Below are 25,627 nucleotides of genomic sequence, written 5' to 3'. Positions count from 1 at the left end.
CTTTGGCTCCAGGAAAGCAGTGTGTGACAGCATTAAAAAACCGTATATCCCGAGTGATGGAGTCACCAATAATTATTGTGGTTGGGGGGAAGAGCGGACGAGGAGTGCGGGGGCGTGAATGGCCGGTGGCAGGAACAAAACAGGCATTATCGGTTTCAGAAGGACAAGGAAAAGAAGAGGAATATTGCTTACCATTCGGAGGGGGAGTTTGTTTTTGAGGAACGTTGTCATTTGGCCGGTTCAGGCAAGGGATGCCATCGGACCGACTGATTACCGCATCCCGCAGAAGTTTTCGGCGCGAGGCAGCGGTCCTCTCTCGCGACGACAGCTGGTCAATCGGCTTTGAAGTGGGGCTCGCCCGGGTAACCACGTCGGCCGTTACCGGGGAAACATTCAGCTTCGACAGGGCATCGAAGCGACTGGAGAGGCTGAGGGCAGGAGGCGATGGAGCCCTACCCGAGGCTCTCTTTCGGCCGCAAACCACTTTAGTCCAGGATGGCCTGATGGTCGGTGTCGAGCAAGAGGATGGATGTGGGCAGGCGGATGGGTCCCAAAGCGCAGTATCCTGGAAAGCCGCCGAGAGAGTTGTGATTTGGAGCGATTGATTTTGAGTCCAGGTAGGCTGTTAACAAGGCATCTTTGGTTTTTAAGTCCTCTGAGAGCCGACGAACTTTTTCCCTAAGGTCAGAAATTTCTTTGTTTGCATTTTCAAGCAATGAGGAAATCCTGTGGGGAAATGGGGACTCGCCAGGTGTGGAGGTAGCCATGGAGCTGGCGTTAGCCTGAAGCTAATGTTTACTACTCGTAGAAAATGTGCGGTCCTACACGCACAGGTACATAGATTTGCGTCGATTCTGGCTCTTTACAGAGACTAAAGGCTACCAGGGGGCTAATAAGAAACAAAAAACTAAGCAACTAGTACAACATTTTCTCGAAATAATACTGTTTTCCTCCGTCTGTCTTCTCTCCCTCTACACTCTCACACGGCGTTACCTTCCGGTCACAATCCAAATTGTGCTCTCGCGAGAATTCTGTTATTCTGTTATTCTGTTCCTGTCCCGTTTCTTAACTACTTTTCTCCCTACAGTGCTATCCACCTATCAAGCTGGGCCATCTGTTACTGCCAGCCTATCTCCACAGCGTTGCAGAGTAAGGGCTGGCTCCTCCACACATACATTCCAGGATAGGAGAAAAAAAATGCTCTGGGTTGTTTGCATTTCTTTAAACCAATCACAATCGTCTTGGGCGGCGCTAAGATCCAGACACAGAGACTGTGGCTCTGCAAAATGGTCTTGGGAAGGAACTTGTTTTGGTGGAACATTTGCCCCCCGCAAATAGAAAATGCCACATACAATACCAAATGAAGTTAACTGTTCACACAATACAGTAATGTGAGCTGTTTAAATTAACTGGATACAGGTGCCTGGGTAGCTCACTTGGTAGAGCGAGCAACCAGCTCCGACCAGTGTTTCGCCGTATGTATGGATTGGCGGGTCCATAGCAAATTCCTGCCAATCGGTCGCAAAACGTCCAAGTTAGAGAGTAGGCTAAATGCCGTAAACATATTCTTTGTAAATCTTTACAATAATTCTCGAATGAACCAAGCAGGCCTGCCTTATTGGATCGTCCAAATCCATACCAAAACTGGACGTTTTCAGCGTGTAGCTTGCTAGCTCAGTTTGTTGTTGTTTTCCGGCGATTATCCTGGAAATAAACTGTCGTTGATCCAACATACCACCATCTAGACTGAGGTTGCTGATCTGCTAGGTAGCTTTTAGGTAAACCCATTGCCAGAAATAAGGAAACCCTGTGAAAGTACTGAAGTTCTTAGTTCTTACATCCCCTCATTAAGGACTATGTGCCAAGGCAGACAACCCGGCCTAATTTAACCCCTGTGTGCATGTGTGTGTGTGTGTGTGTGTGTGTGTGTGTGTGTGTGTGTGTGTGTGTGTGTGTGTGTGTGTGTGTGTGTGTGTGTGTGTGTGTCTGTGTGTTTCATGACTTGTGGTCTGCAGACATTTCGACTGTGATCTTCTGAAGCCCAGCTGACTCTATAAATACTGTGTGGAGCTTTACATAAGTGTGGTTGTCATTAATGTGGCAGGCCTTCCTCCCTTCCCTCTCTGCACACACACACTCAGTGTTACTCACAAATAGCTGCTTCTCGGGTAACGGCCCGTAGGCCGTTACTGGTGCTCACCAGAACGTTTTTATTTAAAGAAGCACAGAAGTGTTTGACTTGACTTGATCTTTTGAAGTAAAAAGTTGCTGACGTTTACCTCACTTTTGTATTTTCCATACATCTAAGAGGAAGAAATGCGAGGAAAATAGGTGAGGAAAGAAGAATTAAGGAATGGAAGAGAAGTCTTTTTTTCTCAAATGTCATCAGAAGCAACGTCAGTGTCTGAAACAATACAGGCCAAGTCACTCAGGACTGGAGACTATCAGCTCCCCCGCTTGGTTTTAACCTGATGGTATGACCTCTGCCTATCATCACACACACGCATGCATCAACACAACGTTCAGTTTGTGTGGAGTGCACGTGGCAGACAAGATAAGGTGAAGCAGGTGAAAGAGAGTATGAGAGAAATTAAAGGGGTACCTGAGAGTGCATTAAAAGAAGAAAAATCCTGTAAATTACAGATGAATGTCTTTTAAAGCAGTTTTTGTGTGTAATGTTGAGATATGTACGGAGCGCCTAAGGGGACATGACATGACTTTCTGATGCGCACAAGAACATTTCTGGTGTGCACATAAAAGTATCTTGTGCTCACAAGAAACCAATCTAAAGCTAGCAAAATGATGCTAAGAAGTTACTGCTAACGTTATGTGGCTAAAGTTAATATTCCACATTCACAGCATGAAATCAGTTCAGTTGCCTTATCATCTTTAAGTTTCTTGATGAAACTATCAGGTATATTTCTTTGCGTTTTCAGGAAGATTAATACCTCCTTCTCAGCAGCCATTCTGACTGCTACTCACACTGGTTTTTCGTGCACACCAGAAAAAAAAATTCCCATCTCTTTAGGGGGTCGTAGATATGTGATATCTCAACAAAACAGTTACATCATACATGGTCTGTTGTGAATGTGTGGAGATTTTCCTGGGCTTACATTAGATGCGTAAATCATCGGGCCCTGTCTTGCACCCGGCGCAGTGGCCGGCTGCTGGCTAACTGTGGATGTGTCGTGTCCCCATCCAGGGCTGTTGTCTGCTTTCATCCTTCATACTGAAGTCCCTTCGCAGCGTGGGAGTGAGGCAGAAAAACCAGGGTGGGATAGCTGGCTAAATTAGCATAAGATTTGTCTTCTATCTATACAGCTAACGTTAACGCTAGCTGGCAAACGTAATCGTGGGTTAGCCCAGTGCTGTTTAACGTTAACTTTACCTTGATCAAAACAATTATACTTAAAATAACTTAATGAACGTTTTGAACTATGTTGTAACCTTATAACATTAAAGTTCCCCACTGAGCAGTAGCATCAGCTAACGCTAACGTTACTTGTCAATGTAGCACATACCGCACATAAGCTGGATCAATCGATATTGAAATGTATCAATAAATAAAAATCTCTGCTATATTACTATGTTGGAAGTGGCATGTAATCAATGACAAAATGATGTAAGCAAGCTGTATTACGGTTACTGTGTATTATTCTTTCTGTGACATTGTATGATTTACGAACAAACGTGTCATTTGGGTGCCCGTGTTCTGATGGAAGTTAGAGTAACTATAGGGGTCAAAGGTTTTATGACGCAACTGACTAAATAAATGAAACGTCCCGTGTCATTAAAATAAAATAATAGATTTCTCTGGGTCTGAACATTGTTGGAAACATTTGGGACAGTGTAAGTACACAACTCAACAAAATATATAACATAGGTATAGTCGTTTTTAGATATTTTAATGCAGAAATGTTACATATTGAGAAACTAATCACCCAAAAGTAGCCTGAGCATTGTACTGTACCTCCCACAGCTTACTATCAGCTCTGACACGGCACGCACACATTCACTGTATGATCCATTTTACAGTGCAAAAGACCAAAAAGTAAAGAAGAATAATAGGATGCTGAGCATATGAAACGGCAGAAAAAAAGAGGAAGAAGATGGGAAAAAAAAGGAAACAAGAAAAGGGAAACATCAAACGAAAAAGAAGACATTATGGAGCAGGCCCGGGGGAGAAGCAATCAAACACCTCCCTCACACACACACACACACACACACACACACACACACACACACACACACACACACACACACACACACAAAGAGCCTGCATGTCACTCAAATGTCAGAGAGGAGGGTAACCCCCTGCTGGAGATTAATTACTCTGTGCCATTCACAGAGGGAATTTGGGGATTTTTCTCTCTTGTCCCATTTAGCGGACCCACACCTTCGCCTGGGGGACGTTCGACTCTGTGGGTGCAGTGCTCCCAAAAAACCTGCCCACTCTTTTCATGACTGTGGGGCAAATGCTTACTGTGTCTTTTTAAGTATCAATGAAAGAAAGAACATAAACTCTAGTTAATTTTGAATTTCAGCTTACATGACGTCCACAAACATGACTTCTAGTTTTGTGCCAGTTCCAATGTTTGTTATACGGTATTAGTTTCACTTCATTACTAGTATTAACGCCACCGACCGTTCATTCTTCAGTATGAAAAACTTTATTAAACTCAGAAACCTTTATGTATGTATTGAGATCAGACAAGTTTTTAAATATACTAATTTTGATGAAATGTGTAGGCTATAAAGTGATGCTCAACATGATGTAACAGTGCAGAAACACGGTGTCTTAGATTTAAATATATCAATGCAATCCAGCAAGGAGGTTACGATCTTTTTTGTTATTTGAATGTTCAGTTGGAAGGATATCTCAAAAACGTTAAAAAGTTAGGCTAGGCATTTATTCGTTTTACCTTTTGGTTTTTATTTGTAATCCACACACATTGCTGTCTCATTCACATTCACATATTCTGAGGCTCATTAATGATCCCAAACATGCAACAAAAATAACATTTGTTTTTGTTTTGAATGCGTTTTAAAGTCCATTTAGTTTTGGATGACCTAATGTCAATGTCAGTTTAGTTTTTAGAAAAGGTAAAGTTTGATTTCTATTTCACTAAATGAATTGTTTGTTTGTTGTGAATTGCATGTCAATTTACCAGTAAGATGCGACCAGGCTAGAACTTAATAAGCAATAACATATAAACTGGATCTGAAATGAAAGTGACTATAGGTTAAAGCCCGGACGCATAGCTTTAAACTGAGGGTTGTATCATCCACATCAGATGGTTGGAAATGTTGCCCATTTAAACATACCCCTCAAGGATAAAGACACACAGAGAGTACAGAGACAAAACAGAAACATGCTGTATCACTGTCCTGATTAGGGCTGGGTATCATTCAAAGATATTCAATACCAGTACCAATACCAATACCCTGACTTCGATACCGGTTCCTAATCAATACTTTTTTCAATACCAATTTTATAAAACGAAATGGAATTACAACATTACGGCACAAATCTTTTAATGTATTTTTCATCTCCTACTACGTGAGTCCCGTTTTTCTTGCGTGTCTCTATGATGTGTAACGTAAGACAGCCAATCATAGACATTATTAGATCTTGGTAGAAGCCTATTGGCTCACTGACGCTGATGAGATTTACTCCTTAGTTATGGAAATTGGGTATTGAATGACGAGGCATTTTTCGATACTCGATACTTTAGAGGCAATTCGGTCGGTGTCTAAAAAGTATTGAATTTGGTACCCAGCCCTAGTCCTGATGCTTTCTGGCTGCACTGTATAAACAATGCAAGCAACCAGCCTCATTAAGTCTGTTGCATTGACAGATATTGACTATTCACAGCAGCAACACAATCCCAGTAGAGTAAAAACACAAAGTTGTTGTTGCCATTCATGGGGCTGGATACCTAAAAAGACCTTCTGTAGCCCAAAATCCACAAGACAGCGATGAGTGTGCTCTGCCTCTTAGAGGGGAAAAATTAACTACAAGAGCGCCTCAGTCTATATAACATTTAAGGAAGGAAAAAAAGGGTAGAAGCAGCTAAATTTGCCTTTATTCATCACCATATCTGCAGAATGATAGAAACACACTATCCAGAGATAGAGAATAACTTTCACTCCACTGATGTAAAGTTTAATGGTCCTGTTACTTTATTTAGGTATTTCCTTTTTTTTTTGGATTGTGTATTGAAATTCAGCTGCAGTTACTCTTACATGAGTTTGCATTCATGTGGTGTCGGAATAATCTGAAAAATCAGTTTCCGACTGAAAATTCACACCGCATTAACATTGTGGGATTGGGCATGCCATGGTGAATGTCTGTGCTCTCCAAGTGCCCTGTTAGTTCTGATGTTTTGAGTTTACTTAGTAATAGTCTACATCCACAACGTTCCACTTCCGGAATTGCTCTCGTTCTGCCGGAAATTTCTTTGTGTTGGAATTTTAAAGTCTGGTCGATTTATAAGGACTATGGTTAACTGCTCCTCAGATCTCTGCAGGGTAAATCCAGACAGCTAGCTAGACTATCTGTCCAATCTGAGTTTTCTGTTGCACGATTAAAACAACCTTTGAACGTACACGTTCCACCAAAACAAGTTCCTTCCCGAGGCTATTTTGCAGCGGCACCAGGGTTCCATGCGGCGCTTAGCACCGCCCATGACAATTGTGATTGGTTTAAAGCCATGCCAACAAACCAGAGCACGTTTTTCTCCCATCCCGGAATGCTGTGTGGACTCATCAGACCCTCCTCCGCAGCGCTGTGGCGGAAGCTCTGGCAATGGGAGACTAGGTAAAAGTAAACCTAAAAGTACATCTCCCACCACTGACACAGAGTCTCTGATCTTCTAGAGGCTTCTGAATGCAGTGTCTGATGTGTAAAGGACTGACAGGTATGAAGACAACACACACACACACACACACACACACACACACACACACACACACACACACACACACACACACACACACTGAGCATGTTGTGTTCCCTTCGACCACAGGCCGCATGACATTAGAGCAATGCTATATTACGGTTCATCTGTCCTCCTCCTTTCTTTCTCTCCTTATCTTTTGAAGTTCACGCCTCCTCTCTTTACAGTAGAGAATCATTTACAGGTGGTATTAAAACTGTCAGCCCATAACTCTGCACAATGAAGGTGGCTCAAGGCCAAACGTGTGCATGTCTTAGTGTGGATGTGGTCGTAGCTTATAGGGTCGGTACCAGTGAGGATATGAGTCAGATACCAGTTTATTACAATGGTGCTTTGTGAGCGTGTCAGACAGGAATGTGTATGATGGGAAGGATGAGCCGTGCCAGATGCTGCTCTGTGTTGGTGGACTTCTCATAACTCTGTTATTCCTCTTTCTTTTCTTTTCTTTTTGTCTTGCAATTGTCTCTGCTTTTCTTTTTCTTTGTCCTTTTTCTGTAATTCTTCCCCTTTTCCTTCTCTCCCCCACATGGGTGAATCCATTCACACGTCCTCCACCGTCACAGAGGAATGTGACCCGTGGAGAGTCGAAGTGATACTTTGGAGTATGATGTTACAGCTCTGACATATATCCTCTCACAAGGGCATGCAAGGGTGGGGGGGATCTATTGTGTTTAGGGCTTTGTGAAAGCAACTTTCATCAAAGTCAAAGATCGGTGTGAGGGTCAGGGGGGGGTAAAACCTCTAAACCTCTCGAATCTGCCCGTCATTTCACCAAACAAAGCTCTACTCTTATATTCTTGTGTCTTATGAGAGTTCAAAAAAGAAGAAATGACGAGGATAATCCACTGGAATTTCTTTTTAGATCAGTTTTAGGTTTCTGCAGGCCTCTTGGAAGCATCAGACATTACAGAGGCTTGATGGGAACAAAATCACTGAAGGAATTCAACAGCTGTCCATAGACATTTGGAAGTATTAGGCATAAATGCTAAATAAAGTACTGGATACATTAAAAGTGATACATTTGATCTGATGGTGATGCTCAGCAACACATTTTCAAAAACGGGTTTGTATGATATTGTACAAAAATATATGCACAATTGATATCTTACAAAATTACTCAACCACTTACTGGTCACCACGTCACAGACAGTTAACTTTAGCCGACAAAAGGTAAATGTGAGTCGGGGTTGTGAGAGCGCCCGTGACCGTTAAGTTTAGCCACAAAAAAAGGTGACTGCGATGCATCGATGTGAAAAGACGTGAAAAGTTTAGGCACCAAAACGACTGGTTAAGATTAGAAGAAAAAAATGGTGGATTGTGTTAAAACACCGGTCACCTTGAGTAGTACTTCTGGGTCACAAACACCTGTTTCCTGTGTGAAAGTCTTGTGTTTTCCCCTTGGCTTCATCTGGGACACAAACTCCGCTCCCCTCGCTTAAAAGTGTTTTGGTGTTTTTTGGAACCCTCCCATCACCTGACCTTATACAGCAGCATTCAATGTGGGGCTTACAGTAATACATACGTGAAATACATATGAATTACATTGCAATAGTTTTCATAGCTATATGTATGAATGGTTCATGACAACAGCCTGTGCTCAGTCAGGGGTTCGGTCAGTCAGCTTCATCCTCTGGGGACCATGAACGTCTGAACAAAATGTCATGGCAATCCATCCAATAAGTGTATTTATAAGATAATTCAGTCAGTACAAAATGTCATGGCAATCCATGTCATGGCAATCCATCCAATAAGTGTATTTATAAGATAATTCAGTCAGGACCAAAGTGGTGGACCAAACCAACACTGCATTCCCTGGTCATGCCCTAGTCAGAATAAGATTCTATTTCAGATCCATAACCCTCTCTGAAGTTGATTAATTACTTTACCAAGTTGGACCTGAAACCAAAAGGGTTCTGGGTATTTGAAGCCAACCCAACCTTATTCAGCTGACTCTCTCAGAGTCTTTGGAAAGCAAAAGGGGCACCGTACCATTAGACGGTTTGATTCACACCTTCATTCATGTTTGCTTCTTTGTTTGAGTGTGCTACTCAGAAGTGCCTTTAAGAATGTAGCTTTTCCAGGGGGGAAAGGCACAGCGAGGCCTGGCAGATCTGCAAACATAAAGTGTATGTGCCAAACTAGCAGAGACGCATGCAGGTGTATATACATACACTTACGAGTGACTTCATGTTCGCCGTGGTGTGTATGTGTATTTCCAGTTCACCTCCATATTTTCATAGCTGGGTTTCAACATAGATGTCACCTCTCATAAAACACGAGAGCAGCATGATGTCAGCATGCCCCAACCTGAAACTGCTGCTTCCAAAAACATGGCCTGTTGAAGAAATGAACAACCTTACTGGGTACGAACACTTCACACCATTGATTCAGTGGAGGAGTTTGATTACCGCATAGCTTAGTGAAACAGATGCCAGGTCGTTTACCTGTGATTGACCTCTCCATCAGGTGGCTGTTTTTCTGCATGCTTAGACTAGGGCTGAGTACCGAATTAAATACTTTTTAGGCACCGACGGAATTGCGTAGAGATGCACCGATTACAATTTTTGACCAGCAGGTACCGATTTTAGCCGATTCCGATTAAAAATTTTCTAACCACTTTACAGCACACACAAATATTTATTTTCTATCTCATATTTAATAGAAAATTTTACATTTTGCATAGAACATTGAACATTTTTTGAATAGATAATCGATTGCTATAAAATAGAATTATATAAATTACTCCGGGTGTGGGAAATTAACACACATCTAAAGTGCAACGTTATGGAATAACCATTTCCTTCTTTTCACATCCAATATCCAACTAAAACAATTTGATATATTTAGCAAACTAAACTTCTGTATGAAAACAGGGAAAATAAAATAAATATAGCCTTGCAGTATAAAGATATTTCTTCAAACACACACACAGGCCTGTTTGAACGTCAACAGTAACGTTACCTGAAAACAGCATGTAGTTCCTTTTTTTAGCAAGTTTGCTTTATGTTTCATTGTGCATAAATATGAACAATACCATTGCTGTCAACAGGCTTATCCGCTAATGTTAGCTACCGACGGTTACCTCTGAACAATCCAGTAAATAGACGGTACCCTAGTGTGCCATTACCTGAAACAGATGAGTTAACGTCATCGCTCATTTTCCACACAGTTTAGCAACAAAACTAAACGCTGAGGTAAGATTACTACATTTGTAATGTTGGTTTTGAGCGGTATGCATCCCCACTAACCTGGAAAGCGTTTTAAACACTAACGTTAATACAGCGTGTCGGAGGAATACAGCGTCTCTTTTTTTTTTTTATCCTATAGTGGCCAGCGGGGCGTCAGAGGCAAAGGGGCCACAGCGTTCGCTAACGTTACCTTCTTGTCTCATCTGGGGTCTGGTAAACAGTAAATTCATCAAAGTCAGTGTGCCCAACGCTATTTTCCAATAAACTGTAGCTGTCATATTTCACAGGACCCGCGTGAGTGCGGTTTTCATGTTCCAGTTGTTCAGCCTCAGAGGGGAGAGAGAGCGGCTGACTGTTCGCATGAGATCAGTAGAGCAGACGGCTCTGCAGAGCTGTGTATAATTACGACTTCATGACATTTCATAAACAGCTGATTGAGCGGCAGTGTGCCGCTGCAACATGCATATAGCAGAAACCCTGCGTGTGCACGTGTGATGCTGATGTTGCACGATGTAAATCATGCGGCGCCCGAGTGCATTTGACCGGCATATGTCAGACTGACCAGCAGCATGTCTGTTCATTTAGTAACAAGGAATATAACTCATAATAATAATATAATAATTCAAAAAGTTAATAGTTTCAACTGAAAGGACATATGTCAAACCACCCAGCTCATGCCAAGGCCGATGAGGTGGTTGGGCGTTTTGAGGAAGCTGGACAGGAAACTGGTGAAATGCAAAAACTGATGTGTTTATTAACAGAACAACGGAAAAACATTCTCAAACAAAGGGCACAAACTGAACACCCCAGAAATACAACTAAATTAAACTGAAGCAAAATAACCATTAGAAACAAAACAGCAAACTCACAGCAAGCTGCCAAATCCTTTATCTCTTCCCCTTCTTCTGAAGGCACTTTTACACCCCGTTGACACGTACATGGTTATTTTCAAAAACGGAGACATTTCCCTTCGTTTGTGCCCTTCGTTTACACTTAAACCGAGAATTCGCCTCTGAAAACGATTCTATGTAAAACATCCGGCCAGAGTGGAGATTTTGGAAAACTTTGTTTGCACGTTTGCATGTAAACTGAGACAAACGGAGGTTTAGGCAGCCGAGGAAGTGAGAAAGAGAAGAGTGAGGAAGTGATTTGTTGCTGTTGTTGCTATTTTCGGGATTCTGATTGGCTAACGTGGGCTTGAGCTTCTCCTTACACTGCCACCACGGCATTGATGGCATATATACACGGGTACGTGTGAACAAACACTTTTCTGAAAACTGACAGCTGTGGACAATGTTATTTTTGAAAACGGAGAGGTTGAAACTTCCGTTCATGAAAATAGCCGGCCACGTGTAAACGTAGCATTAACCTCTCAGCCGCCCCCAACTGGACCCTACCACCTTTACAGGTGATTATAGGGGTGAGCTAAACTGAGAAAGCAACATTAACACATTAACACTCTGTATCTGAATACCATTACAATTAGATAGATCAGTTACTGCTGAACTTAATATTTATACATATGTGCACCCATAACAACAGGCACCCCAAATATTATAAAAGATGTCATTCACTTCAGAACTATCATGAGATGTCTAACAACACCTAGTCTCGAAAAATGCGGCCCACTTCTGCTTATTCATCTTTCGGCTTAAGGTCAGCGCACTATATTCAAACCACAACCTCCGGTTTCATAAAGAAGTGTGCATCTGGAGATATACTAAGCCACAGGGTTCAGTCTGAAGACAAGGTTTCACATTATAAGCCTCATAAGAAAAATACAATAACACAGTAGAGCATACTTAACTGAAGACATCAATTTGACACAGCGACATGTTTCAGAAGTCTGCCACAGAAAGTGACACATTACTTCTGTTCGAGGTCTCAGCGGTCAGCTGTCAAAATCTACATCTGTAATTGGTGTTGACAAGTACTTTTGTGCACAGCAGTACCCCTCCCAAATAAGTCTGTTAGGATTTATATTACTGGAGCTTTTCAACAGTTTGTTCATAACAGCTCCAACAGGGAGTTCTCTCTGGGGTCAAATTGACCCCAAACATACTGTACATCACTTTAAAAGATATATATTTCTTGTCTGTGAATGCTGTTTTGGCAAACAGAATTGATATTAGTTCATGTTTGGCATGTAAAAGATCCAATATTTCCTAATTTTGTGCAATAGCAATGCTTTATAGTCATTTCCATATTTGCCTCCTTCATCAAATGTGCAAGGCCAGTTATGTTAGAAGCAGGTGTACTTTTCTACACTGGGTTTTGATAATGTCAGAAGAAAGCAGGGATGTCCAGATCACAATTCGATTTTGAAAATATTGAATATCTGCCGATACCAAGTCCCGATCCAATACTATAATGCACACCGTTTTTTTTTTGTTTACAAAAATAACTAAGTAAATAAAGTACCTAAAAGATGTCTTCAGCTTTATACATTTAACTTTGTGCAGCTAGCATTTTTGAAAAAACTTACGTATAAAATCAACTTCTACTGAATGTACTGACGTAAATGATGAGAGTAACCCTGCAGATCTACCTGGCCGTGCGACATTTTTGTCGTGCCGCGCTCCCCTTTATTCCTATGGGTGACGTCAAGCAAACAGAATTGATATTAGTTCAGCATCCTGGGAAGGCGGTGCTGCATTTGAAAAAATGCTGCGCGTCAAAAAGCTGCCCGATGCCCATCTTTATGCAAGAATCCATTGAAAGTGACTATCCAATAGAAGTAGAGCACAGGGGAGAATGGGGGAAGTCTCTCGCGGGTCCTTTGTTCTAAACGTCCTACTACAAAAATGCTCAGGAGGAGGCGTCACGACACCACACTTCAGTCGTGTCGCAAAAGTGGAACCGCAGCGTAAGGAGATCGGGGTGACTGCCGATCCCCAATCCATTAAAAAATGCCCATTTCGGCTCCGAATTGCAACTTCCCGATCCAATCGGGACATGCCTAGAAGAAAGGAAAGAAATATAGGCTAATTTTGCAAATATTACATTTTACATGTACAGCATGTGGGACCTCAAAAAACGAAAACAGAAAGCCAATGTCAAAAGGAAATGAGGGCCAGTTATTTGGTTAAAGTGTAAATTGAAAGAATTGAAATGTTGATCTATGCCTAATGTATTTCCTAACATCAGTCTTTATGACGTAATCAATTTGTTTCTTTGTTCTTTTATCCCCAGAAAATTGGATATGAACATAATTTGTTCCCCTGTGTACAAATATGTCTTTACAGGACAGCTTGCTTTTAAAAAGCCACTTGTGGAACAGTTTAGTGTCTACAAATGTCTCTCTCTGACACACAAATACTGTAAACACACACACACACACACACACACACACACACACACACACACACACACATTCTTTGTAGGGACACAATGCATTCCCTAGCCCCTTACCCTAACCCTTACCCTCACCCTAACCATAACCTAATTCTAACCCTAATCCTAAAACCAAGTCTTAACCCTCAAACAGCCCTTTAAAGTTGTGGGGTCCAGCATTTTGGCCCCACAAAGCTGTCCGGACCCCGCAAGTATACTGTATTCCCGGTTTCTGGACCCCATGAATATAGTTAAACAAGAACACACACACACACACACACACACACACACACACAGTCCTCACAATGGAATTAAGCTGAGGATTTAATGTGTGTTGGTGCTTTTAAAAGAATTTACAAGAAAACACTGTCAGCTCTGTGATCCATGGATTCTTCAAGACACACCCTCCCTCTCCTGTTATTCTCATAGCAGCAGCTGAAGTCATATGTATTTAGCCTTGATTACTCAGTCTGCTTGTTCTGTACTTCAAGCAACACACATTTGGAATATGCTTATCTTTTGTTCAGTATTTGAAACTTAAATGTTTTCATATCATACAGTAGCTGCACTTGATTTGGCTTTACCATATGCCAAAATACTAGAGTATCCCAGTGGGAAGAGATATTTGGCCGCCCAGGTTTCAGGAGCTACAGTACAAGTCCTGTTCATTGTAAGTTGACGGAGAGTTCGAGCATTTTTCAAGGCTTGGATGGACACAAAACTTTCTGATTGAATCAATAGCGAAAAGATTAAAAAGGTCAGCTACGACTTCCAGGGTGCATTTCAGTAAAAAACATCCAATCTCTGAGTTTAAAATTTGGTTGCATGTGCCACAAACATCAAGCAGAAGCTCCATATTAATGTATAATATAATATAATTTTAATATTTGTAAAGACCTGATACAACTGTGGATAAAACCTGCAACTATAGTGCAGCATGTGGGAAAAAGGACTTCCAGTCCCCAAATGTTCGACTGCTGCTGGTTTATTTATATAGCACTTATCAAAACCATAGATTAGTGCTTTACAAGGGAAAAAAAGAAACGGAAAAACATACGTATGCAAAACACATAACTAAAAGCATATAAGAAAAGCGTTTAAAATGTCATATGTTACATTTATTACAGGCATAATGTGTTTGTCTTTGTCGCTATAGGAGTGTCTCTGTGTGTGCTTATGTGTTGTTGATACGTTCTAATGTGTGTCCATGCACTTTTACCTGTATCTACTGTGTATGATACTTGTGTTATGTTTTTCTCATGCCATCAACCTGCCAGTTGTCCTGATCTGGAATAGTGGTTATGTCATTTTACTTGTCTATGCCTATGCGTTCCTTGTTTTATGTGTATGTGTTGTATTGTTGTAGCATATCTATTGTTTTAAGCCATCAACCTGCTAAGGACTGCAGATGAAAATTAGCCTGTATGGCTAAATCTGGCACATTTACATGTTGGACTTTGTACTCATGTTTATTAATGTGTGTTGTCCCTTTTAAATAAAGAAATCTAAAAAAAAAAACAAATAGCCCTCAGTATACCAATCTGCATATAAACATGAAGTTTAAAAAAACAACCTTTCAATAAAAAATACGTTTTCAGCAGCAATTTCAAAGAGGGGACTGATTTAGCTAGTTTATGGTTTACAGTTAATCAAGCAGGTGGTTTCTTGTACAGCTAAAACTATTTATAATTGACATTGCCAGCACGCATATTCATGGCTAAACAACTGTGATTGAATGTGCATGTTGGAGCAATGTGTCATCAGTCATAGGATAAGAGAATAAAACCAAAAATACGTCATATATCTGACAAAAGTATTGTCTGCTTAAGATGTGGATATTCTTTTATTTGCAAATCTCTTTCTGTTGAATACTTGTGCTGTTGTTTTTACAGTATTCTTGTAATTACATGTTCCTTTGTCTGGAAAGTGCAATGTGCTTCTTGCCCCTATGGTTGTGGGCTTTGTGTGCTTTGAGCACCACCATGTGGTGTCTTCCTAAGTTTTAAGTGTGTGGAGAGTTTGTGAAGACCGTATGTTCCATCCAGTATTTGGCCCAGCCTATACAGTGCATCTTATCAAGCCATTTATGTATATTATAGAGCCCTATAAGTCTAATATTCTTAAAATGTGCCAGTGTAGTAAGATTATTTCAACATGTTTACAATACAAATCAACCTGTATCAAGAATATTTTAGAAATGTGTCTTGTAGAAAATAAGCCATTAATTGTAAAAATAAGAGTTGGTTTTTGAAATAATCTAATCCTACTGTCAATTTTTAAACTAGTTTTAAGAAAATGAGACTTTCAGGGCTCAGTAATTTATAACAAGAATAAGTGAGCCCCAAGGTAGAAACACAAATCCTTTATTTATAACAATCAGATCATTTGACACAGAGGGGTTATTAAAGACTATAACACCCCTTGAAAGTGTTGTCTTTGCTGACATCCAGTGGCTTAACTTTTCACCTTGCTGCAGTGATGGTGGTGGCGGACTCTGTGACATCACTATTGGGTATGGTTATAGGTGCAACAGACCGCGTCCAACAAGACCTATCACAGATGCTGCATTGGGTCCTGAGGTGAAATAAGCTTGAAACTTGTCGACGCTGTGGAATATGACCTTTTCATTTTGCGCTGAGAAAACCTGCATTGTATCACTACAACACTGTACATACAAATGAATTGGTGGAAAGTCTGCGAAGGTAGTTGTGTATTAAAAAGGTAGACACTAGTACTCTCATGGGGTACATGGCTAAACTGCACTTTAGTGTATTTTTATTCTGGCTCTTCAAACTGGAAAGCAGTGCTGCACTGTGTATTCAAACTGTGTATTCAAACTACAGATAGCATTACTTTTGAGGAAGTGGTGTCCTGTGTCTTACTTTGTAAAGGTAGGCCTACATGCTCTGCCCCCGACTAGAATGCGCTGCATATAATCCCCTCACAATCTCACATTTTCTCAGAAACCTCTATCAGATAGAAATCATGGCAAATACATATTTGGAAAGTTGGTAGTGTATATTAACAGACCTTTAAACTAAAATTCCTCTTCATTTGGCCTGTAAACTATATAGGCACAAAGGCAAGAGGACTATTCTGCTGATATATTGCCCTTTACTTGCTTGTATGTTTGACAGGGTGAGTAGCCTGAGATGGCAAGATGCGCTGATGTGCCAGATGGTGGCAGTCTATGAATAATGCATCATGGCTTTCCGTCAGACAGGTCCAAGCTGATCTGAGGTCAGCTGAATGACACAGGTGGCTGCTGTGTGGTTCGTGCTGAGTGGTAGGGTGGGCCAGCCAGGGGTGAGCTGGGCAGACTGGCTCTTGGCATGCTTTACTCATGTCTGTCTCATTTCAGAGCATCAGGCAGAGAAAACATTTGAAGACAAGTCGTTTACCCTCACGTGTGCAACTGCAATATGTAGCGAGCCAAACATACTTCCAATAAGGGTTGACGCTAAGAGTTGGCCTTTAACATTTCTTCCTTAAAGCCGTTGTAGTCTGAAACGACGACCATTCATTTACCGGATAATCGCCGGAACATCCGTTGCCACTGGATCTTCCGCCAGATGTCCCTCGCCTTGCAAAACTCCGCTGGTTTCGGGAAACAACAATATTTGAACTAGCAAGCTACTCGCTAGTTTTGAAGAAAGTTTAGATCGTGCTAGAAATGTGTTAACGCCGTTTACTATCTAACTGGGACGTTTTGGGACCAATTTGCAATGGACAAAATACAAACGGCAATAAACTTGTAAGAGAAAATTACATTAAAACATGTATACAGCTAATTTAAATGGCTTGCGTTACTGTGTGAACAGTTGAATTTATTATAATTTATAAATTTGTAATAGTGTGTGTGGCATTTTTATATGCTGGCAAGCGAGACTAAAGCCATTGTGATACTGTAAAAACAGTATTGGGCAACAAAATTCAAAGATAGTGATTCAAATTTCAAAAAACGATGAGAATCCATTAACAAGATTTAAACCAAAGGTATTTAGTACAGTAACCAATAAAACTGGATTTACAAAAGTCAAATTTGTCCCTTGTGTACTGTACACATTTGAGTTCACAAGAGTAAAAGTAGTAAAATACATAACATCAACAGTTAGCCCTGTAAACCAGTTACTTCACTTTTTGCTCGCATGTTTCTCTATTGAGCTCCCCCCTACAGCTTCAGAATAGATATTTGGCAGCTCCTATGTTTACTTGTGTCTGACTCCTCACTCGGTCTGCCGTTTCCTCTTTCTCTGTTCCTCCTCCGACAACACGATACTTCCCGACGCTGAGGAAAGTTGCAAGGGTGGTTTTTCCGCTCACAGGCGCTAGGGGGAAGCGAGACGACCACCATTCAACTCGAAAAAAAAAGTCATATAACCATTCCAATGACTCCAAAGCTGTTCAGTTAAGGTAAATTAAGCTAAACTGCATAGTTCCCCTTTAAATTAATAGAATGTTGTATTAGCAACACAGAGCTGTTACACACAAACCAGACGGTCGACCGTCGGCAGAAAAGGCAGTCAGACTGATCAGTCGGGTCCCCAAGGTCCAAAAAAATGCCTCAAAACACACTGAGGCGACACCGACTTGAGCGTACGCTCTGCGCGTGCCTGAAACGTAATGTGTCTCCATAGCAGCAGGCGGCGCTTCTCTGTATTGTTTCCCAGAAAATGAAAACCGGCAGCTGATAGGACGAATGGGTCACGTGGGTTTTTTCTCTCCGGAAATTCACAGCCAGACTAAAACTAAAGTAACAAATCAGCAAACACAAAACAGCTGTCACAAAAGAGTACTGGAGTATTATGCTCCAACAGGGGCATTTAGAGAGGAAGTTGATAATGTCTATCAATATTTGCTTAGTCACAATCTAATTAAAGGCTCAGTGTAACAATGACAACTCTTAAAGGTGCACTACGAAGCTTTATTTCAGATCTCACCTACATTTTAGAATTTCTACCACTCTTTATACAGGAATCTCATTTAAGAACTGTAGACTTTTGTTGTTTTTCGAACATGCACTACCATGTATGTAGCCGCATCGCTAGACACCAAAACCAGGGGCTCATTAGTAGTTCTGAAGCATCTCAATGAATATATTAGGACATTTTGGTAGTGGGGATGGTAGGATTTCCTACATCAAGAATATTATATCTGGATGAAAATTCACTTTTATTTCTGTCTACGGTCCATCCCAGCATTAAAGGACAAATCCGGCGGAAAATTAACCTAGGGGTTAATTACATATGTGTACCGAGTCGACCGTTCTCTGGGATATGCTTTCATGCTAATCGAATGTGACCAGTTTCATAGCAAACCGCTAACTAGCTTCTAACGCTAGTCGTCGGGACACGACGACTAACAACTTTCTGGATAATGTGCACTGTTGAACTCCCAATATCGTGTTGCTCATCTTCACAATTGTTTAATGCAAATTTGGACTTGGTATTATGGTTTCTGAACCATACCATTTAATTTTTATACTTAGACAATATTTTTCTAATAAAGCAGGATTTCTTTCTGAGGTTCTATTGGTAGAAAGCAAATGTTGAAATGCATGTTTGGCTTTAATTGCAAATATGTATTGATTTTAACCAAGTTTACACATTTCCATGCACACTGTTAATAGCATTTACAACATGAATGTCTAAACCAAATTGCATGGCAATCCATCCATACCACTATTGTCAATCGGTGGTTACTTCGTTTATTGGTCTGTCAGGAAAATTAAAAACTACTGGCCCAATTTTAATGAAACTTGCTGGAAGGGTGTAGCAGGATCCTGGGAAGAACCCATTCCATTTTGGATCAGAATTGAAACCATGCCATTTTCGCTGTTGTGTAGCTAGTTTACAATAAAAGCAAAGAGAACAAGGAAGTTCTGTTTTTGAGTAGCATCTAGAGCACGCCCCGTCTACCCGGAAGAAGAAAAGCAGAAATAGCCTGTAGTTCATCCTTGCCTCCAACTACGTCACTGGATGCAGGAAGAGAACACACTTTTCTTTCAGCACCGTTTTGTGATTGACCGTACGATAGGCAACTCTAAATTGCCTGTACAGTAAAGTGTGAGTGTTTTGTCTGAATAGTTGACGACCGTGTACCCTTCCCCACGCCCAAAGCCTCCCGTAAACCTCTAAAGTATAAATGGGTATAGCCAATAGATGGATGCTTTAGTTTTATAATTTTATTTTAAGGTTTAGGCAAACATTTTCCAGTTCTTGTTGTACAGTATATTCACATCATAAACATGTTTTTTGATATTGCAACACTGATTTCAACCATATCACCCAACCAGTGTTAAAGTGGCAGGTGGCTATTGCACTTTACTCACAATTTGTGGATCTTGTAGCCGGTCTACTGATCACGTAGTGCGTCATAATGTTTTTCTGCCCATATTAGGCGAGCGACGTGTATGTCGCTGTCAATATTATTCTGGTCCCAGCAGTACTCGGGGGAGAGCAACCTGGTTGGTTTGTGAAGCCAAAAGTACTTGTTTAGATGGCTCTCATCGTGCCACAGAGCCTCCACATCGTTTAGTTTGTCCTCCATGATACCCAGAAAGCAGTAATCTGCCAAATTCTTCACATGTTCACACAGGCCTCCAAAGAGAGCAGCGTGGTAGTAGTAATCTCCGTATTCCATGTAGGCTTTGGACTTGGGGTTTTTGTCATAGGTCCACAGATCCTTTGGAAGTTTGTAAAAGTAGGCATGTACCAAAGCTACAGAATCCCCCAGAGCCTCTGAGCCAAATCTTCCCTTAAACTCCTGATCCACATCAAAGCAGAAGACGTAATTGCAGTGGTGACGAATCTCTGATTCTATGGTATCTGATATTGGTTTCATGCGCATCATAGAGATGTCCTGCCACCTGGAGTGCTTTTCCACCTGGATAACCTTCAGGCTTCGCTGAGGACCAAGCTCGAAGTGTGGTACCTTGTCTGGTTGATCCGTGAACACGTAATATGTCACTTGTAAGCCCAACATGAAATGTTGTTCTGCAGAGGTAAGGAAAGTCTTCAGGTAGGCATCCAGGTAGCTTAGGTAGAGAAATAGAACAAAAAACATTCTCATACCATTTCTTTTTCCTAATTTGACAAATGTTACACGTGTTCACGTCTGCTGACCTTTTAGTCTGATTAAACATTGGATCTATTAGGTAGTGCCCACCCGCTGTTGTCCTCATTACTCTAATACTGCAGGCCTGCTGTCACGTGTGGTACGTTTGCATTATGGTTTTCACGTAGATGTGCAAGTGTTTTAGAAAACAAAAGTTGTGTTCGAAACAGTTCCCTCATTCACTCACTCACTATATAATGTTAATTAAAAAGTGAACTATATAGGGAACGACCAAACGAGATTTCAGACACTCACTGAAAAGGTTGTTGTGTTTTTGTGAGGCTAGAAACTAAAGCCTGCTCCATTTTTCCTTTTCAGTTTTCGCAGGTGCAGGTGCTGCTTCTCCTCTGGAAAAACATGAACACGTTGCATTGTGGTTTACAGGAGTAAAATGTAGAGTACATCATATGTACACTCAAATTAACTATGCATTTTGGGTATTTTATAGTGGACTATCTATTGAATGAAATTAACCGCAGAGAAATCGAACACCACCACAAAATGGTGAACACACTACAGTATATTAGTGCACTATTTCTGTGATGGAGAACGGTTTCAAACACAGCTATTGTCTTTGCCCACTGTGATGTGAAAATAGGCAAAAAGAGGAATGACAGTCGGGCTGGAGCCATGTGGACACCGCTGAAGGAAGAGTGAATTTAAATGTGAAAAATAACCATTGCTTCTCTTCTACCATCTAAGGTAAAATAGTGTGTGTCATTAGGTTGAGCCTATATGTTATTCTCTTCTCACTCCGCACCAGTTTGATATTCAGCTGTAACCAACCTAAATGTCTTTTGTTCACAGAGATTTAGGGTTTCTTGATTTTCACCCGGGTTTGGAAAAAGGGTTCATAACACCAAATCTTTCAACAAAGTGCTACCAGATTCAGAGTGAACTGCTAGTGTGAAAGTGCTGATATTATCACCGTCAGTATTCATGGAGAAACATACTTTCCCACAGCAAACACGGTGAGGGCCACAGATGACTGGTTTTGGATGTGCTTTTGGTCATAAAGAACGGGGTCAAACATCCCCTCCCAGATGATAGGAGCTTTCCAAGATGTGCGTGTTTCAACCCCCTGTCTGGCCCTGAAATGGAAGATGAAAACAAATATGTTGAACAGCCATATGAGGAGGAGATTTATAGATTTTGAACTGCTGCTTTACAGATCTTCTGCCCTGTGCTTCACTGAAACCTGGCTTCGAAGCCCACCCCAGGTACACTACACCTGCTGGGCTTCCAACTCCTCAGAGCGGACCGCCTTACAGTGCTATCAGGGAAAACTAGGGCAGGTGTAGTCTCACTTTGCCAGACTTTTTCTCCACAGTGCTGCGGAGGAGGGTCTGGCTAGTCCACAGTATTCCTAGATGGGAGAAAAACATGCTACGGTTTATTGGCATTTCTTTAAACCAATCACAATCGTCATGGGCGGGGCCATGCACCGGTTAGAGCCACGGTGCTGCTGCAAAATAGCCTCGAGAAGGAACTTGTTTTGGTCTAAAACAACCTTTGAACGCCAACACAAAGAAAGCGGAAGGTAATGGACATCTGGCCGAAAAGGGTGAAATCTGGCGGAATTTGCTGCGGCACCGGAGCAATCTCGGAAGTGGAACGTCACGGATATAGATTAGGGCAGGTGAAACTACATACATTCAGGAAACATCTCCACTGTAAGGAATCATGAAACATAACTTTAGACCCACCCTGTTCACCCTGGAAACAACCTGTATCAACTTCTCCCCTCTGGCAGGCACCACAGAACATATACATGTATGCCTAAACAATCAGGCACAAGATCAGTTTCTTTTCACATGCCATCACTCTGATGAGCAGGGAATTTTGTTAAGAACAGCAGATGAAGTTAAGAAATGGAAACACTGTTCTGTGAAACACTGTGCTGTGCCCCCCACAAAAATATATCCAAATCCCAAAATCCAAATTGGTTGGATGAAAATAATATTATATATATAAAATTTTACAGCACTTTCATATAGCTCTTTGTAGTTTTGCTTATTTGAAGCTAATGTACTTGCACTTACTACTTGTCTGAAGTTTGTACCTTCAAGGTTGAAAGCACTTAATTGGAAGTCGCTTTGGATAAAATGCGCCAGCTAAATGACATGTAATGTAATGAATACCTACCCAAGGAACAATAATCTGGATAGTCAAATATTTGGGTCCTGCCCTACAGATCTTACCTATAGTCAAGTGTGTCATCTAAATTGATGCTCTGTCTTATGTTGCCTTCACTGGTCACCTCACTGGTCCCCAGCAGGTTGTCCTCAGGGATGAGGCTCGCTAAATACCTAGTATAGAAAAATTACACATCATGAGACCAGAATAAAAATCATACTGAAGTGACTCTTGCCAATAAATCAAATTGGCCTGCATGTGCTTTAAGGACTTTGTTTACTCACCGTAAATATAAGGAAGTGAAGCTGACAATGATCAACACATGAAAGCAGAGGATTCCAGCACTTATTTCCTTAAGCCCACTGAAACGATTTGCAAAAGCAAACCAACACACCTCAGTTCAGTCTATGCAACATGATTAAATTACGACATACAGTGCTTGATGCTATACTGAGCATGCAGAGAAATGAATGAATTTTTTTTATTGGTCGTAACCAAAGGGTAGGGTCAGAAGCTTCAGCTTATATAAAGCCCCCCCCTTATATGGCCAAGCAGTATGGGGAAGAAAGAAAAAAAGCAGCTGTTGGCTAAAGAACAAAGTGATGTCAAGTTGTGTGAGCAAATCCCATCTTTGATTTAGTTAAATTCACTTAATAAAAACACTCTAAAAACATACAAGGGCTATTCTCTTTTTTAAAACACGGAAGAAAGTATCCCTAGTGGTATTATAGCGACAGATACAGAGCATTTCAAACTTAAATAGGAAAAACGCTGCATGTCCAGAAACAATGTACCCAGCTACTCTGGATAGTCCACAGACAGGGGTGGATTAAGATGGCCATGGACCCCTAAACTAATCTTTGTGTGGGGCCCCCTCTTATTCATCACTCTTTACCCGAAAAAAAATAAATAATTTTGTGCCATGCTTGTGTGCTAGGAATATTACATGGCCCACACGCACGCTTGCGTGCACTCACACACATTGAGATAGCCTTTACTATAAACAGCAATGCCACAGAAAAAGGCATTGACAGCTTTTAGTTTTCTAAACCAACAGAAACAACATCTGCAGCAGGACAGAACACCCCATTTTGTTTCTTTAGGTGATCTTGGTGTCCTTAGATGTTGTGCTTTTAGTTTTTGCTCGGTTAACAGATGTTGTTCGCATTCCATTAGCAGGGATTTGAAAACAAAATTGGCCTCTTAAACCTCACCACATGATTTTGCTGTTGCTGATCGGGTAGATGTGGTCTACCCAATCAACTGCTTAACGTTTTGAATATGTCTTATCGGCCAACAGGGGTCACGTTTTGTTGCTCTCAAGTAAATTTAAATAAACCACATTAGTCTGGCCAACCTGGGTCCCTGGGCTGTCCAGCAGCTTAGACCAGCCTGTGCATCAATGCACCCCTGTCCACAGACTTAGTTTCGTACATCTTACCACAGGAAAATGAATAAATATAGAAGATCAGTTCACCGGGTTTTGGTTAAACGTCGCTGCATTTTCCAGGAAACAAACTCTCGCAGGAGGTGAAGGTATCGGTTGCCTGGTGAATTAAACGTCACCTTGAACAAAACGAAAAACCAATACTGCAGTGAAACCAGTTACACAACAGCCCACCAGTTTTCTTTACCCAAGGTCCCTTTTAGCCAACATGGCATGAGGATGACAGAGGAGAAACTCAAGTTGTTTGAGGTGCACACCCAAAATAAATCACACTTGGGCTGTGATTGTATTGCTTTCATGAGTAGAACACATGACCAATTAGTTTTAAAATTATACATTCAAAAAGTTGGAAAAGAAATGACGTGACATTCATGACAATGAATTAAAATGTGCGTTTACAGGGCGAAACAAAAGTCCCTTTGGAGGTTATAGATAAACAAACGTATTACAACAGTCTAAGGGAGCCTCGGTTTTTTTTTCTGCCAGAGACACTGGTGCTGATGATGACTTACCTGCGTGAGGAAGGATTTTTTTTTTCAGGTTTAAATGCAAAGCACGCCAGGGCATTAACAGGCTTAATGGCCCTTGAGAAACTTTGTTTTAAATGGCCAAAGTGACTCCACTGCAGCAGAGATCTCCCTCCACGTGTCACACTTATCACAGGTAGGGGTAAAGATGGACGACGCCTCTCCAGTGCCTCCCAACGCTGCGTGTCATTAGTAGTTCCACTTCCCCTCAGCAGTCAGCCGTTCATATCACGTAACAGCGTGCGTCGCACGGATGCCGCAGCGAGCAGAGTGATAGTGGTTGTGGCAGGAGCGGGGGATTAAAATGGAACGCACCTACCCTGGTTCAAGTTTTTTTTAATTTTTTTTATTGACAAAATTCATCAAACAAAGAATCAGGGACACGTTCACCCCCGAACGTAGCAACACGTTTTTTTTGCTATGGGCTACAAATATTATTTATAAAATGTATTATTAATATAATTAGGTCCACTGCTTTTTACAAATCATCAGAAACACCTGCAGACTCATTTCAATGAATCTTAGAACCTGCAAGAGTTTGTGATTTTGAAAGTTTGTGATCGGTATCATGGTTGCTCAGAACTATTATTGCTACAGGTTTTATATTATCTTGCAAAAACCAAATTCCTTCCATATGTGAATGGGAATAAAGAAACCACATAAGTACATAAATCTAAGTAAATATGTATTGACACTAGTCTACATACACATACATATTGCATATTTCAGTAAAATATTCAGCTATCAATGAGTTTTTATTAAGAAACAAGAAACTTTTCTTAAAAGCCAAAATGTAAAATTCAATTTATTTCTTTTGTGGTCAGCAACCGGAGTTTTCCTGATTACTGCCACCTAACCATGGATGTATTTTCTTGCACCTAATGCATAACTGCACTGCATTGTGGGTGATATAGCTCCTCA

General features: G+C 41.1%; 2 protein-coding genes across 2 annotated transcripts in view; one reads left to right on the top strand and one right to left on the bottom strand.

Annotated features, from left to right (window-relative positions):
* The window catches only part of LOC144520065 (cytochrome c oxidase subunit 5A, mitochondrial), a 353,705-nt gene that overhangs the window by 253,746 nt on the left and 74,332 nt on the right, over window positions 1-25,627 (top strand). The window lies entirely within an intron of this gene.
* Window positions 19,689-24,835, bottom strand: LOC144520032 (N-acetyllactosaminide alpha-1,3-galactosyltransferase-like). Its single transcript, XM_078253629.1, has 6 exons — window positions 24,692-24,835; window positions 24,210-24,298; window positions 23,017-23,094; window positions 22,798-22,905; window positions 21,550-21,687; window positions 19,689-20,516 (listed from the first exon to the last, which is right to left on the bottom strand). Exons 2-6 carry the CDS (start codon window positions 24,233-24,235, stop codon window positions 19,835-19,837), a joined length of 1,032 nt encoding a protein of 343 aa, XP_078109755.1. The 5' UTR covers window positions 24,236-24,298; window positions 24,692-24,835; the 3' UTR covers window positions 19,689-19,834.

This window comes from Sander vitreus, chromosome 1 (genome assembly GCF_031162955.1).
Source record: "Sander vitreus isolate 19-12246 chromosome 1, sanVit1, whole genome shotgun sequence".
Lineage (NCBI taxonomy): Eukaryota > Metazoa > Chordata > Actinopteri > Perciformes > Percidae > Sander > Sander vitreus.
The sequence above is the reverse complement of the archived record's forward strand: the minus strand, read 5'-3'. Positions and strand labels throughout refer to the sequence as shown.

Bases quoted from the DNA above. Each gene is read 5' to 3' on its own strand.
- LOC144520032 (XM_078253629.1), bottom strand. From the start codon at position 24,235: ATGCAGCGACGTTTAACCAAAACCCG. The intron at 21,688-22,797 runs GTAAGATCTGTA...CTTCCATTTCAG, and splicing joins GATGACACACTTGACTATAG to GGCCAGACAGGGGGTTGAAA. The intron at 20,517-21,549 runs GTATGTTTCTCC...TCTCTACCTAAG, and splicing joins ACCGTGTTTGCTGTGGGAAA to CTACCTGGATGCCTACCTGA.